This window comes from Balaenoptera acutorostrata, chromosome X, assembly GCF_949987535.1.
Source record: "Balaenoptera acutorostrata chromosome X, mBalAcu1.1, whole genome shotgun sequence".
Lineage (NCBI taxonomy): Eukaryota > Metazoa > Chordata > Mammalia > Artiodactyla > Balaenopteridae > Balaenoptera > Balaenoptera acutorostrata.
In genome coordinates, this window is record NC_080085.1 from 94,176,706 (window position 1) to 94,192,626 (window position 15,921).

The following is a 15,921-nucleotide window of genomic DNA, read 5'->3' on the forward strand; positions in this document are numbered from 1 at the left end:
TTTCAAATGCCCTATCAAAAGGTGGGGGGAAGAGGGAGAGAGGTTAAAGTCAATCACTAGTTGAGACATTCAGGAGATGATTAGGAAGAATAAAGAACTGGAAGACCAGAGAGGTGAATAGGGAAATCATTTTTAAAAAATCATCTCTCTTCTCAAAATTCCCCTGTCCTATTAGGAAGGGTCAGGCTCCTCTACTGTATGATATAGAGCACCACCTCGGGTATACTCAACTGTTTCTTAGCTTTGCTCAAGTACAGGTCTTCATCAATGAGTTCTTGTTCCTCTGGAACAGAGCACCTCCTGCAGTACAGAGAAGAAATCATCTTTCAGAAACAAAATGTGCCCTTCACTGTTACCCTTTACTTTCCTCACGACTATGACAAGGCAGGTTAACCACCCTCTAACATTACAGAGTTCAGATTCCACCCACATTATAAAACCTGTGTGCAGGATAACATGTAGCGATTCTCTTTTCAAGGCATATCATATCATTATTTTTGGTGTATATATCACCATTCTCCCAAGACACTCAAAGTACTAAAGCATAATTTTCTAGTTTTACACAGTGAAGTTCAAGCACAAGAGAGACTTGCTTGAGGTTCCATACAAAGAGAATATTGCTGGGACTAGAACCGAGGTCTTTTGCCTCATGTACTAAGAAAGTAATTCCCAAGGTGCCGTCTAGAAGCAGGAGCATCCCTAGATTATGTGATGACGCCTGAAGAGGAAAATCAGAGGCTATGATAGAGAGCAGCAAGAAGAGACTAGGAGCTGACATTGTAAAAGGAACAGAACAGAGACTAGCAAAGAGGAGAAAAAGAATTCTATAAATGAAAAGACTAGATGTAAAGCACGAGGAAGAGAATTTTAGGAGTAAAAGCTGAAAGGAGTACTAGAAAATGTATTCAGTGGACAAAAGCAATCCTAGAAATAAACAAAAATTAATAATAATTGGAAACCCTATGTTACACCCATTTTATTAGGGCACAAAGTGTCCTGGAAGGCTATGTCTCCTGGACTAAGTATAAACTGATAGCATATACAGGATTCAAAAATGAGACTTCTAAGCACTCAGTCCTACATTTTAATCACACAACCCTAAGAGATACTTAGGCACATCTGGAGACTACGGGGAAACGCTTGCTCATTACAGATCTGGACTTCATTTATTTAATTTCCTCCATTTTAAATATTTTTTTCTAAAAAGCATACTCTGGTTTAGTACCTTTTTTCTATCAGCATTTATTCTGCAGAAAAAAGTTAAGAAAGTCACAGCTGAATTGAAGCAAACTGAGTTATTACTATCAACCTATGTGACTAAGTCATATAAAAAATATCTGTCAAATTGAAATGAATACCCATGGATATGACAGGCACTATCTAGATGTTAGCTGCTTCAAGAAACACATGGTATATTAGAAAGACAAACGTGTAAACAACCTGCATTGAGTGTACAATAGGTACTACAACAGATGCAAGTATAGGAAGCATATGAAGAAAACTGTCAACTCAACCTGAAATGTAAATCCCTTGTTCTCAAGTAATTTATAATCTCTTGAAGAGCCCAAGTATATATATATGAAAAACATCCAAAAAATTCAAACAGTACGTGAACAAATGTGAAGAATTAAATACCACAGGAAGCCAGAGTAAAATAACTGTAAACTACTGTCAACTGGAGAAGTATCACACAAAATACTTAAGCTTACCAGACGGATATGATTTAGATAGGCAGATGGAATACAGAAAGTCACTGTAAGCAAGTGGAATGACAGTATCAAGTCATGGAGAAGGGAATACGTATGGCATGTGTGGGGAAGAGTGAAGCCACAGGCCTGCTAAAGCAGGTTTGTGTTAAGATACAATGAATAGGTAGGGTGGGACCAGTTAGCATAGGGGCTTGAACGCCAGGGTGAAGAGTGTGGACTTGAGATGAAAAGTGTTTTAGGACACAGAGACAAATCAGGAGTACTCTCTGACATAATACTGAGTCTTAACCTTACCTGTACTTTGGATGGGAATTATAGTAACAAAACCATCTTGCAGGTAATGTAGATGGATCAACCTTGCCAGGAAGCTTCCTCCATTTAAGACACTCATCACACTGTACCCATGTCTGGTCAGGAATCTTCCTGAATGAAGGAAAACGGAAGTATGACTGTGTATATCCTAGCTCTGTACTCTGTCTTACATTAGAAAGGTATACCCTAAAAGTGAAAGAGCATGATTTTATATATGAAATGTGTTAGAAATGTTATCATCCAGGTGTCTAAAATGTATATATCTTGAACTTCACAGATAAAATAATGATAGGACTAGACCAGATATGGATATGAAAAATAGTAGCAAGTTTTAACATGGTGAGCTACCATATTACAGAGGTCAATAGTACTTACCTTGGAATCTTATCCTTAAGCAAACAAAAGGATAACTTTAAAATTTATTAATCAGCAAAAAGTTTTATATATATTACAATATTACTAAAAAATAAGACCGATAGAATCATTTTATTTGCTTCTATCCAATCCTGTGATAGATTTGAAATGCATTTGTGAGAGTCATTGAAGCACCATCATTAAAATGACTCCCCCATTTCCCTGCAGGCTCCCTAGTCCTCCCTTTTTTTTCCTTTCAAGAAGTCTTTGTTTATACTTAAATCAAAATCAATATTAGGTTGATATTCCCAAAGTTAACCTTAAAAAGTAACATAAATTTGATTAAATTTCATAACTAGAAATGGTTCTACTCTTAAAACACATGCCCATTCCCATCTCCTCTAGGAAGTGTAACCCAGTCACCTACACCTTAGAGTAAATTTGTTTCTCTGTAAGAGGAGATGATCATTATATAATAGAAGTAGTCAGCATCCAATATGTGAAAGTCAGACCAGAGTGGGAAGGGGGAAGGCTGGAGAAAAGACAGAAAGAGGGTAGAGACACCTAGGGCCAATTTGAAAAACATGTAATTTACACTAAAAGATTTTGTGTATGTTACATTTACACTGCTCTTATACTAGACATTTCAATAGAGTGGTATGATTCTTGTATGTCTTAGTTCAATATTTTTCTTATCTTTTTAAATGGTGCTTTTTTTCTAGTTATAAAAGCAATATAAGCTCATATAGAAAATACAGAAAGATATAAAAAAGAAAGTAAAAGGTGCCCATAAGTCTACCACTCAAATACAATGCCCTCTTCTTGTTCAAAACTCTGTTTTAACAAAGAGTATTCATACACATTCTTGGATATATAGCTTCCTATCTCCTAGCTACAGGCTGCTCCAGCCTTGCAACCTCTAAACTCTAAGCTCAGGCCTGACCTCTGGTGTCTAAATATTTCTGTACAGTCACTGTTTTATTTAGAGCCAGAGAAAGGAGTTTCAGCCGTAGTGGAAGGGGAGAGGAAAGGTCATATTAGCTTTGGTTTTACATGCACACACACAGAAGAGTTTCATGCAGAAGCGTGCCAATATTACTCTCTTGGGGACAAGCATTAGAGACAGTAACTCCCTGCCTCAGGTTACATGCAGACCATAGTAGATCCTCCCATCCAGGCAGATAGGAGAGACTTTTAGCTTGTGCTTGCAATAAGTAGGTAGTTGAAGGGTCTATACCATATTCTCATTGCATCCTTCCAGAAGAGTGTCGTGGTTGAGAACCTGGGTTTGGGGGCCTGACTGCCTATATTTGAACATAAGTGGATCTACCACTTTCTACTTATCCAATCTTGAACAAGTTACTTAAGCTCTCAGTGTATCAGTGCCTACATTTGTAAAGAAGTAATAATATCATCTGTCTATCTCATAGGGTTGTTGTGATGATTAAATAAATACATGTAAAGAACTTAGACCAGTGTCCGGCATGTAAGTACTCAATAGATAATCATCATTCTGCCTCCAGAAAAAGTTGTATAACATACATAAACACACTCCAGCAATATACGAACATCTGTTTCATTGCATTAATCACTGCTTATTTAAAAGGCAAAAAAAGGCATCTCAATTTTCATTTCTTTGAAAACCATGGATGTTGGACAGGAGTAGAGATCTTTAGAATAAGATATAGTGATATTCATACAGCAATCATGTTGCATTTAAAACAAAATTTTATATCAAACATTTGTCTGATGATTTCCATTTTTAAAAAAACATGGGTGCCTACCCCAAAATGAACCTCTAATCTTTGTCTTGATGGTATAATTGACTGTATACATGTTGTTACACATCCTATCCTCTATATTATGCTCCTTTCCTGGCCTACTAAGGCATTTCATCCTGATCCACCATTCTGTGTGTAATTTCCTGTCTTAGATTCAATAAATTCTACATTTTTTTCTGACATGCTGGGTTCTCTACTTCTAGTCTCAAATTTCTTGGTACAGTTCCAACAATGTTCGCTAGTAATAAAGAGAAGGGAAGTTGGCTAATATTTCTGAATGTCTAAATGCCTACTATATGCCAGGTACTGTGCAAAAAAGGTTATGTCATCTAACTTAATATACTCAGAGAGGTGAAGTGACTTACTTAACCTAAGCTCAACCAACTATTAAGAAGAAGATCTAATAGACTTGTGGTTGCCAAGGGGGAGTGGGTAGGGGAGGGAAAGAATGGGAGTTTGGGATTATCAGAGGCAAACTACTATATATAGGATGGATAAACAACAAGGTCCTACTGTATAGCACAGGGAACTATATTCAATGTCTTGTGACAAACCATAATGGAAAAGAATATGAAAAAGAATATACATATGTATAACTCAGTTACTTTGCTGTACAGAAGAGATTAACACAACATTTTAAATCAACTATACTTCAATAAAATCTAAAAACAAACAAAGACTAATAGACATTTATCCATGATTTAATTTCATGATTTTTGCCTAATTATTTGAAAGTAGAGAATACACTAGTGATTTATTTAGGTTTTTCAGTAATATTCATAATTTTTATAGAACTTATGACCTGAAAGCAATTGTAATACATTAGATAGAACATTGATACAATAAAAGTTTCAAGTTGTTTATTAAAAAAAAAAGAAGAAGCAGATCTAGATTTTCAACCCAGGAGTGGCTGATTTAAATGGTCATCATCTTCTACTATATCATGCTGCCTGCAGGATAAACTGACAGTACTAAACTCTTCATATTTATGATCCAAATCACAGAAGTGTTAAACCAGAATGAAGAGGTCTAGAGAATGATGAAATTAGTACCTGTGATTTCTTATTTTTAGTTAATTAAACTTCCTTATGTGAAAAGCACCATCTTATCCCATTCCTTCCATTTGCTCCATAGACATTACCCCTAATACTTTTATATTCTAAATTTACTACTCACGGTATTGGCCTGACTATGGCTGAGGTCTCAAAATTCTCTTGGGAGGTCTTTTCCTTCCAATAAGCATTGAGCTTCTGGGCAAGGGCATTTATTGTCAACCTGAAAGAAAAAGAAAGAAACATGTCAATGTTGAGAATTTGTTGAATAATTTTGCAATCTTTAAGATGCTCCCATTTAACAGAAACCAGCAATTTAGAATATTCAGCATAGGTCTGAACATCTACACTTTCAGAAACTAGGATGGGAATGTACTGCCTTTGTAACTTACATGTCAAAATGACAAAAAGTCAGTTGAAAAGGTAAGATGGTCACAAGTCCTAAAAAGTACTGTGTTCTCCAAATTTTAGAATCACGGTGAGGGGAGCTGACATTAGAGACAATGATAGAAGACTAAATTGCAGATAAGTTGTTGGGGAGTTATTCAATTGTCAGATGACTACAGGTAAACAATTGAGGACCAAGTTGAAAGGCAGAGGATAAAATACTGTACCCTATCTATTACAAATCAAACACTAACTTAAAAATGTCTATATAGTTCTTCTTTATCTAAATGCTGATCACAGCAGTTATAGCAGCAACAGGCAACAAAGTCCCCTTCAACCTTCTACTATATAGCTGTTAGTGGAGGCTATGCCCCAATTATGGCTCTTGCCCATTCTCCTTTATCTCTCTTCCCAAATGAACAACAGCAGACCCAGGGTTAAACAATATAATGTGTAGAAAACCTGAATTTTACTTTTAAAAACTGCCAATTTCTAGTGACTAATTCCTATTTAATTCTACAACCCAGGATTACAACTTAATGTAGAGCTGTATACACCTGAAACACTACAAATTTAGTTTTTAGATCTCTTGACTCCCCGGATAATTCCCCAAAGGTTTTGTAGACCTCTTCTCTCCTTAAGAGGAATTCTTCCTTAACTCCACCTTACTCATATTAAATTAGATTCTGACTACACAGAGAAGATTAAATCATATATGAGTTCCTCTATAAACTCTTATTCCCCTCCAACCTACCAATGTTCCTACCTCTATGTTTATATCCTTCCCTAAAGTCACAGATGAAGAACTATTTCTTGTTTTCTCTTAAAATTTTACTTTAAATCTACTTTTTAAAAAAGATTACATGGGATTCTGGAAAGGTGGTAGAGTAGGAAGCACCAGGAATCTGCCTCCCATCTAGACAACAATTACACTGGCAGAATCTGTCTAATGTAACTATTTGGAACTCTGGAGTCTACTGAAGACTTGTAATTTCCAGGGGAATGCTTGGATGATAGATTGGCAAATTTCAGCTCTTAACTACCCATCTCCTACCCCAGCCCTGTGACAGGCAGCTGTGCACACATTTCAAGACCAGCTTGCAGGAGCCAGGGTAGGCAAAAAAGACCTTGTCCTCCAAATATTGGGGATCTGTGCTCTGATCTCTGTTTGCTGCTCCTGATCACAGGATAATGTAATCCCATGGTAACCACAAGGGAAAGAGCTATAAAATATACACAAAAGGAAATGAGAAGAATTTAAATGTTTCACTACAAAAAATCAGCTAAACATAAAAGACCATAGTAATACAGGAAATGAAGGACAAAATATCTATAAGGCATATAGAAAACAAATAGCAAAATGACAGTAGTCCTTTCTTATCAGTAATTGCTTTAAATGTAAATGGATTAAACTCTCCAACCAAAAGACACAGAGAGATGGGTAAAATAAAAAAATGACCTAAATATATGCTGTCTACAGGAGACTAACTTTAGATACAAAGACACAAATAGGGTGAAAGTGAAAGGATGGAAAAGGATATTCCATGTAAACAGTAACCAAAAGAGAGCAAGGGTAGCTATACAAATATCAGACAAAATAGACTATAAATCACAGGAGCTAAAATGGTGAAGCAATCCAAGTGTTCACTGATAAATGAATGGATAAGCAAACTGTAGTATATACATACAATAGAATATTATTCAGCCTTAAAAAAGGAAGGATATTCTGACATATGTACATCATAGATGAAACTTGAGGACATTACATTAAGTGAAATAAGCCAGTCACAAAAAGACAAATACTGTATAATTTCACTTATATGAGGTACTTAGAGTAGTCAAATTCATAGAGACAGAAAGTAGAATGGTGGTTGCCAGGGGCTAGGAGGAGGTGGGAATGAGGAGTTATTGTTTAATAGGTATAGAATTTCAGTTTTGCTAGATGAAAAGAGTTCTGGAGTTGGATGGTGGTGATGGTTGCATAACAATATGAATGTACTTAGTATCACCGAACTGTACACTTAAAAATGGTTAAGATGGTAAATTTTATGTTATGTGTATTTTACCACAAAAAAAATTGAAAAATAAAGGAAGCAGATTATGTGGTTACCAGGGGTTGGAGAGGAGGGGAAATGGGGAGTGACTTCTAAGGACAAGGTGTTTCTTTTTGAGGTGAAGAAAATGTTTTGGAATTAGATAGTGGTGATGGTTGTACAACTTTGTGAATATACTAAAATCACTAAAGTATACATTTTTAAATGGTGACATTTATGGCATGTGAATTATATCTCAATTTAAAAAATAAAAATAAACCTCTGTTCTCATGTACTCAGGCAACAAATATTGAGGCGAAATTTACATAGAGTAAAATTTATCTTTTTAACATGTAGTTCTATCGGTTTTAACAAATGCATACAGTCATGTAACCACCACCTCAATCGAGACACCATTCTCATGTATTTTGAAACCCCATTCCTTCTTGCAAAAACCTGGCTTGACTCCACTGTTCTAGTAATCTCTTTCCTTTTACTTCCCCAATCCTGGTATGTGGTCTATACCCACTATCTCCTCTTCATTCTCCTGTCTTAATCTCGTGCAATCTAGTTTCCACCATTGCCACTACACAAAACTGTTCCTTCCCCCAACCTCATTATTCTATCAACGATCCTGTCAATATGCCAGTCTACTAAATTTGAGGCTTTGAAGTGATCTTTGATTCTTTCCTCTCCTTTATTTCCCTTATCCCATTATTAATTTAACACCAAATTTTTTGATCTTTTTTTCAGTATCTGTCACATACTTCCTTTCTCACAGCTACTCTTATTTCACACCTTCACCCCACACCTAGATTACTCAAATAGCATATAATCCTTCTTTCAATCTATCCTGCACCGTTTCCAGATTTATCAACTGATATAATTCATATAGAGCACTTTATAAGCCATAAAGCAGTATATAAGTGTAATGTACTATATTCTTAAGATAGAATTGTTCCAAGTCACCCCTCTACTCAAGAATACACAACGAATTCTCATTGCCTAAAGCATCAACTACTCTATCCAATGTCCCTCTAAGACAGAAGTTCTCAGACTATCTCGGTTCATGGTACCTTTAGTGTCCCAAGTTTTTCATGGCACCCTTAGGTCTAAAGAAATATGTACTGGTTCCAATTACTATTAAATGGTTATGTCCAAACAACTGAATAAGTATTTATGTACTAAAATTTAGTGCCCATTTGAAAATATATATATATATATATTTTTTTTTTTAATATTTCTGTTTCAATCTTAAATAGCCACAATTACTTATAATGGAATGGGTATGCCTGTTGGGTATTGTACAACTACTCAAACCTTGGAGTCAAACTGGACACAACTTCCCTCATTCCTTATTCAACATTGATTTTTGGTATTACTTGCTTTTTATCACAGCAATCACAAAAAACCCAGATTCACAAAGATATGATATAATCAAGAGGAATGTGAACATTTTTGTACCTGAAAGTGGGGTGCTACCATAACAAATACCTAAAAATGTGGAAGTGGCTTTAGAATTGGACAGTGGGCAGAGGGTGGAAGAATTGGAGGAGCATTACAGAAATTGCCTGGATTGCCTTGAATAGACTGTTAGTACAAATATGGATGTTAAACACCCCACTGGTGAGGGCTCAGAAGGGCAGAGCATGGTCGAGAAAACACAAATTCCCTCAGAGTATATCTAAATCATTGTGAACGGACTGTTAGTAGAATTATGGATGTTAAAATTGTTGCTGGTGAAGGCTCAGAAGGAAATGAGGAACATGTTATTGGAAAACTTGAGGGAAGGTGATCCCCGTCACATAGTGACAGAAAGCTTAGCAGAATTATGTCCCACAGTTATGTGGAAAGCAGAACTTGTAAATGATAAAATTGGACGTTTAGCTGAGGAGACTTCCAAACAGGCTGTTGAAAGTGTGGCCTGGTGGCTGCTTGCTGCTTATATAAAATGTGAGAGGAAAGAAATAAATTGAGGGAAGAACTGTCGAACAAAAAGGAACCAGGACTTAATGATTTTGGAAATTCTCAGTTTATCCAGACTGCAAAAGATGCTAAAATTTAGAAAGATGCTCTAGAGAAAAAGCCAAGGCAGTGGCTGGACAACCTTTTGCTAATATCTCAGGAAGATCAAAAGGTCAACGTATTCAGTCACACAAAAAGCTCTCCGAAAAGATTAAACACGTGAATCAGATCTCCACCACCATCTCAGCAGACGCCAAGAATAGAAATAGGATTATCTAGGAAAGACCTGTCAAGAGTCTCTTGTCTGACGGAGTGAATATCCATGATATATACTTGAAACCCACAAGGTTCTCGAGAATGGTATACAAGGACAAAACTGCTATGTTGGACTGAAAGGGACAGAGAGAGTATAAATGAAAGAAGGCAGTTAGACCCCCAAAACTCTACAGTTAAGAAACAGGCTGATGAAACTACTCAGCTACAAATACATGCTACCCTTCAAGAAAAAGGAAAAATGAGTCTGTGGGTGGAGCCATGAGGACAGAGAACAGAGCCTTAAATCCAGAGGGTGGAGCTGAAAGCCCCAGAAGAGTATTCCCAGGCCTTGAAATTTAGTGGAGTTAGCTTGGAAATTGCTTGGAATCTGTGATTCCTTTTTCCTTCATTTTTTCTCCCTGTTTGAACTGGAACATCTATAACTGGTATCCTATGCCTGTCCCACCATTATATTTTGGGAGTAAATACAAAAAAAAAAAAAGACACACATCTGCAGATGGAGAGGAATTTTACTCCAAGATGCATCAGACTCAGAGTATCATCCATACCTGATTTCGATGAGGAGATTTGGGAATTTTGAGCTGATGACGTTAAGAGTTTAGACTGAGCTGCTGTAAGAGTTGAGACTTTTGGGGATGTTGGGATGGGGTAAATGTATTTGGCATGTGTGATGTAAGTGGATCTTAAGGGGCCAGAGGGCAGACTGTAGTAGCAGAATAATGGTCCTCCAAAGATGTCTATGTCCTAATCCCTGAAACCTGTGAATATATTAGATTACATGTCAAGGGGGAAATCAGGTTGCAAATGGAATTAAGGCTACTCATCAGCTGACCTTAAGATAGGGAGATTACCTTGAATTACCAACATAATCATTAAGGGTCCTTAAAAGTGGAAGAGTGAGGCAGAAGAGTCAGAATCAGAGAAGGAGAGTGATGACAGACGCAAGGTCATCAGAGTGTTATGATGTGATGACCCAACCCACCACTGATGGCTTTGAATATGGATGGAGGAAGGGGGCCATGGGCCAAGGAATACTGGCAGCCTCTAAAAGTTGGAAAAGCCAAGGAAACGGATTCTCCCTTAGAGCCTCCAGAAATAAATGCAGCCTTGCCAACACCTTGATCTTAGCCCAGTGAGATCTATGATGGACTTCTAACCTACAGAACTCTAAGACAATATACCAGTGTTGTCTTAAGGCACTAAGTTTGTGGTAATTTGTTACGAGAGCAACAAAAAACAATTTCTCTTGCATATAGGCAAGAGTCAATATCACTGTATCCCCTCGAAAATTGTAAACATCCTGTGGCTCCTCTGTGAGTTCATTATGGGCACCTTGGCACACAGTTTGGGACCTGTGGCTCCAGGACAGGGGTCAGCAAATTACAGCCTGTGGGGCAAATCCGGGCCACCGCGTGTTTTCGTGAACAAAATTGTATTGGACACAGACACCGTTCATTCCTTTACTTATTGTCTACGGCTGCTTTCCTACTACAGCAGAACTGAGTAGTAGTGACAGAGACCATACAGCCCACAAAGCTTAAAATATTTATTTCCTGCCCCTTCACAGAAAAATTTGCCAACCCCTGCCCTAGGACAGGGCCATACTCCATCCATCTGACTTCACTCCCCTTCACTCTACTTACATCCCCTTATCCCCACTCCCCATATTCTTCCCACTCTGAGTTGCTGTCACTTAGCTCACGCTATAATTCCATCCTGGAATTCCTTTCCCTCCCTTTTCTAAACCTGTATCCTTTAGGCAAATCTCAAGTCATACCTTCTACCTAAAACCTTCCCTATCTGTTCTATCAGGGAATGTTTCCTATACCATACCACTTAGTTTTGATTGATCAAACAGCAAGTTTATTGCTCTCTAAACTGTTTCGTGTCTGTGACGATCCGTCATGACAATTACACTGTGAGCTCCTCAAAGACAGCAAGCATGTCTCGAATTTCTCTGGAAAACTCCACAAAATCTAGCCACTGTGCCACGTACCAGTGAGGTGTGTTCACTTAGTATGCGTTGACTGCATTTCTTTAGCTGAAATTCACTCTAAAAATGTTATAAGTTTGAGCCCTGATAGTTGTAGCTGAAATGTGATATCTACAACTATTAAAAGTGATATTACAAATGATTTATTTGTAGACATTCCAGCAGTATGATGGCTGGTATCTCTTATAGCGGTTTTGAAATGTATAATAAATACTCTTAGGATGGGTTTGTGATAGCAGACAACCTTCTCTAATCACCCTCTCAAATTCCCTTATATTTTAACTAAAGACTTTTTTCATTTAACATAAAATAAATTGAGTAAAAAGGGAAATGATGCCAGAATTGGGATGAGTTATGCAAATTTATTACCCTCAGAAGACTCTGCATGCAGGATAGTATACTAGTTTTCTGTTTTTAATAAAATGTGTGGCAGATATTAAGCTACTTAAGCTGGAAGTCCCATATGTTTAGCTGAATAAACCTACTCTCTATAGAATACCTCCATTTGGTTTCCCCTGCCATCACCTCAAACCCATCATACTGAAACGAAACATCACAAACCAAGCATCTAATACCTCTAAAATTTAAAAGCTGGATTGGGGGGCGGCAGAGATGGCTTAAGAGGATGTTACATAATTTTTAATATCTAACATTTGGATTTCACACATCTTAACTATTCGGTTAATCACCAGAAATTCTCTATTCCTTTCACTCAAGACAAATAGAATGACTTGGCTCTGAGACTTTTGTCAAACTGATGTCATTTCTAAACTTTCACTCTTGTGAGTCAAGTCCTAGTCAAAGATCTCCATTATGTGCCAGACTCATATTTAAAAGACCATTTTACTTAAACTAAGGGCAGGCAGTTATTATAATCATTGAGTAGTCCAAGTGACCAAGAACCAATTACCTTGAAATTAATCTGGGGTTGTCATCCAAATAGTTCCCTGTCAAATACTAAACCTAAAAGTCTTATGGTTTCATATAAATTAAGGTACAACATTTAACTAATTTTATTACAGTTTTGGACACAAAACAAAAGAGATTTGGGGAAATACTTTTCCCCTACTCTAAGAAAAGATTTGCTACTGAGATTTCTAGAAAAATGACACCAAATGTCCTCATGCCTTCTTTCTCCATCCTCCCAGAACACCCTTTGCCCTTTCAAATACTTCCCTGTGCTTAGAATGTCCTCCCCCTCTTCATCCACCTAGCAAACTCCAATTTTTCCTTGAAGTTTAAGCTCAAACATATTCTGCTCTGTGAATTCCTTTAGGCATATTTAAAGCTTCTTCCCATTTGGCATACATCCCCCATTAAAGCAATTATTCTATAGGCATTTAAGTTTCTTATTTACATATATCTCATCCCATTTGTTCATAGGCATCAAGGACTCTTTTTTATTTATTTATTTATTTATTTATTTATTTATTTATTTATTTATTTATGGCTGTGTTGGGTCTTCGTTTCTGTGCGAGGGCTTTCTCTAGTTGCGGCAAGCGGGGGCCACTCTTCATCACGGTGTGCGGGCCTCTCACTATTGCGGCCTCTCTTGTTGCGGAGCACAGGCTCCAGACGCGCAGGCTCAGTAGTTGTGGCTCACGGGCCTAGTTGCTCCGCGGCATGTGGGATCCTCCCAGACCAGGGCTCGAACCCGTGTCCCCTGCCCTGGCAGGCAGACTTTCAACCACTGCGCCACCAGGGAAGCCTGGCATCAAGGATTCTTAACTTTTGTTCTTATGTCCCTAATACCTGGCACAGAGGAGATATCTCACAATACTCGATGAACGAAGGAATGTATGAGCCATCCCTCCCCACAAGTTTTAAAACAAACTATTATATCCTGGCTTTAGCAACTCCCTTCTTTGTCTCCTAAAAATATCCTTGCTGGTTCAGCCTCAATGTCAAGTTCCTTTCTGATTCTTTATTGGTCTTACCTATTAAATCTAGATGCTTCCGGGAAAACACACGTTTTTCCTGCTGCTCCAATACTTTCCTCTCAATCTGTTCATTGGCTTCAAGGAAATCTTTTGGAACAAACTTCAAACTGCTGCTTTCCCCACAACATATTCAATAACTTCAGATCCACTCATCTCCTTTCATTAAGATCAATTCCAAGGCTCTTTGTTTCACCAAAGTATTTTACTAAACAACCCCTATGCTCTTTCCCTAATTTTTAAAGTTAAGGTTTATTTCAGTTGGGCTCCATACATCATGTATCAGTAAGCTTTTAATTTAAAAATCAAATCCTTTTATCTCTTATCTTGGAAAATAGATTTGAAAGGATTCTCAGTTAACTTATCTGGCTGGTTTTTAGAGATGATTTTAGAGGTTTCAGAGAACAGAATCGTATCTGAACAAACCATCAGAAACACCTCAGGTTGGGAGTGACTCACCGGTACTCCTTGGTGTACTCAAAGTCTTGTTTGTTGTAGGCAGGTTTTAAGAAATTGCACTCAATGACTCCAATTACTCCCACACCTTCTCCATGAGTTGGCTTACAAGAAAAATATTAATTTCAACACTTACATTACTGTTGACTGCCTGGAGGCACTTCCTTTTGATTCTAAACAATAATAGAAAGGTTACATAACGTTCACGGGCAAGGAGAGGCCAGTAATATCTAGAGAAACACTGAGAATGTACTCCAATAGACTGCAAGTATTACAATGAACTGGAACCTCTGGCAAATTACAGGGCAGAGATTTTCAAACTGTGATCCATAGATTTCCTAGGATTTTCCAGGGATTAATAGCCATCTCTACTTCACCCACACTACCTCCACTTTCATCTGTTTTATATTATGGGACTGCCATAAGATTTCACTTGAACAAAGAATGACAATGCTAAAAAAAAATCAAGGTTATATACTTCTGTTCTAGGGAACTAAAACCAAACTCCATCTGAAAAAAATTTAAGGATGCTATATAAATCACACTCCATTAAAATAAACCATTTTTATATATGTATGCCACCAAACAACTGCTAAAGAGAGTCAGACTTGCAGTACTATTAATTACAAGTTGATACAAGAGATTTTTGGATTTATAATCATTTTTGTATACTTTAATGGAAGGAACTGAGTCAGAGTGTAATTAGACTGGCAAACAAACAAGTTGTATAAAGATGATATAACAATGAAAAGCAATATAGGCTGAAAACTAGCTCTCCTGGGTCATATGTAACTTTGTCCTACTGTGTAATATAAAGCAGTTTATCATTCTTTGTGCTTTAGCAATCTTATCTGTAAAACAGGAATGAATGGGATACTTGCGGATATTACTACTTTAAGTTGTCATCAAAATTTTAAGATGATGGTAATATTTGTATAGTTCAGTTATAGAGTACTTTTGCATAATTTATCCCATTTAAATCTCTCAACCCTGCAAATTGTAAGATAGGCAGAGCAAGTAAAATTACTATCGTTGTTTCCATTTTACAGGTAAGGAAATTGAGCCTCAGAGAAATTCAACAATGTAGCCAAGATTACATGGCTTTTAGGTGGAAAAGCCAGGCCTCAAAACCTGGTCATCAACCACTACATTTTATACATCTTCCACGATGCCTTACTGTCTCCCCAAGAAAATGGAAAGAGCTACCTCAAACATTAATAAACTTATACGCATGGCAGAGTTGCTGGTGCTCTAATTCTACCTCTTATTAACAGCTACCTAGAAAATGCATTCAGTAAAACTCCTGGGTTGATTGACATCTATGAAGAATGAGAAGTAGAAAGAGCTTTTGAACACAAGACAGCTCAGTGGTAGCATAGAATTCCAGGATCAGATTTAACAACTATCTCAAGATGAGTAAAAAGCCATTCATTAGTCTATCCCTTTTGCAAAATTTAAATCCTCTTCCTACTCTTTTCAGCCTTCTATGACAAAGAAACATTAACTACTCACCTTCACCTGGCATCCCACCTTCTCAAAAGACTTTATGAGGCGGTTGTTATGATACATCAGTACTCCAAACTGGTTATTATTCTTGCAAGAGAACCCAAAAGTTATTTTCACCTGCTTATTCTGAGAAGAAAATCATTAAGGAGACAAACACCAG

At 37.2% G+C, this 15,921-nt stretch overlaps 1 protein-coding gene across 3 annotated transcripts in view; it reads right to left on the reverse strand.

The window, feature by feature from the left end:
* The window catches only part of MORC4 (MORC family CW-type zinc finger 4), a 51,620-nt gene that overhangs the window by 16,744 nt on the left and 18,955 nt on the right, over positions 1-15,921 (reverse strand). For all 3 annotated transcript variants that reach the window (XM_057537621.1, XM_057537620.1, XM_057537619.1), the window contains 5 exons: positions 15,768-15,887; positions 14,259-14,359; positions 5,333-5,431; positions 2,004-2,132; positions 232-300 (listed from right to left, as the gene is read on the reverse strand). In XM_057537621.1, the coding sequence (XP_057393604.1) occupies positions 232-300; positions 2,004-2,132; positions 5,333-5,431; positions 14,259-14,359; positions 15,768-15,887 (518 nt within the window). The remainder of the gene's footprint in view (positions 1-231; positions 301-2,003; positions 2,133-5,332; positions 5,432-14,258; positions 14,360-15,767; positions 15,888-15,921) is intronic.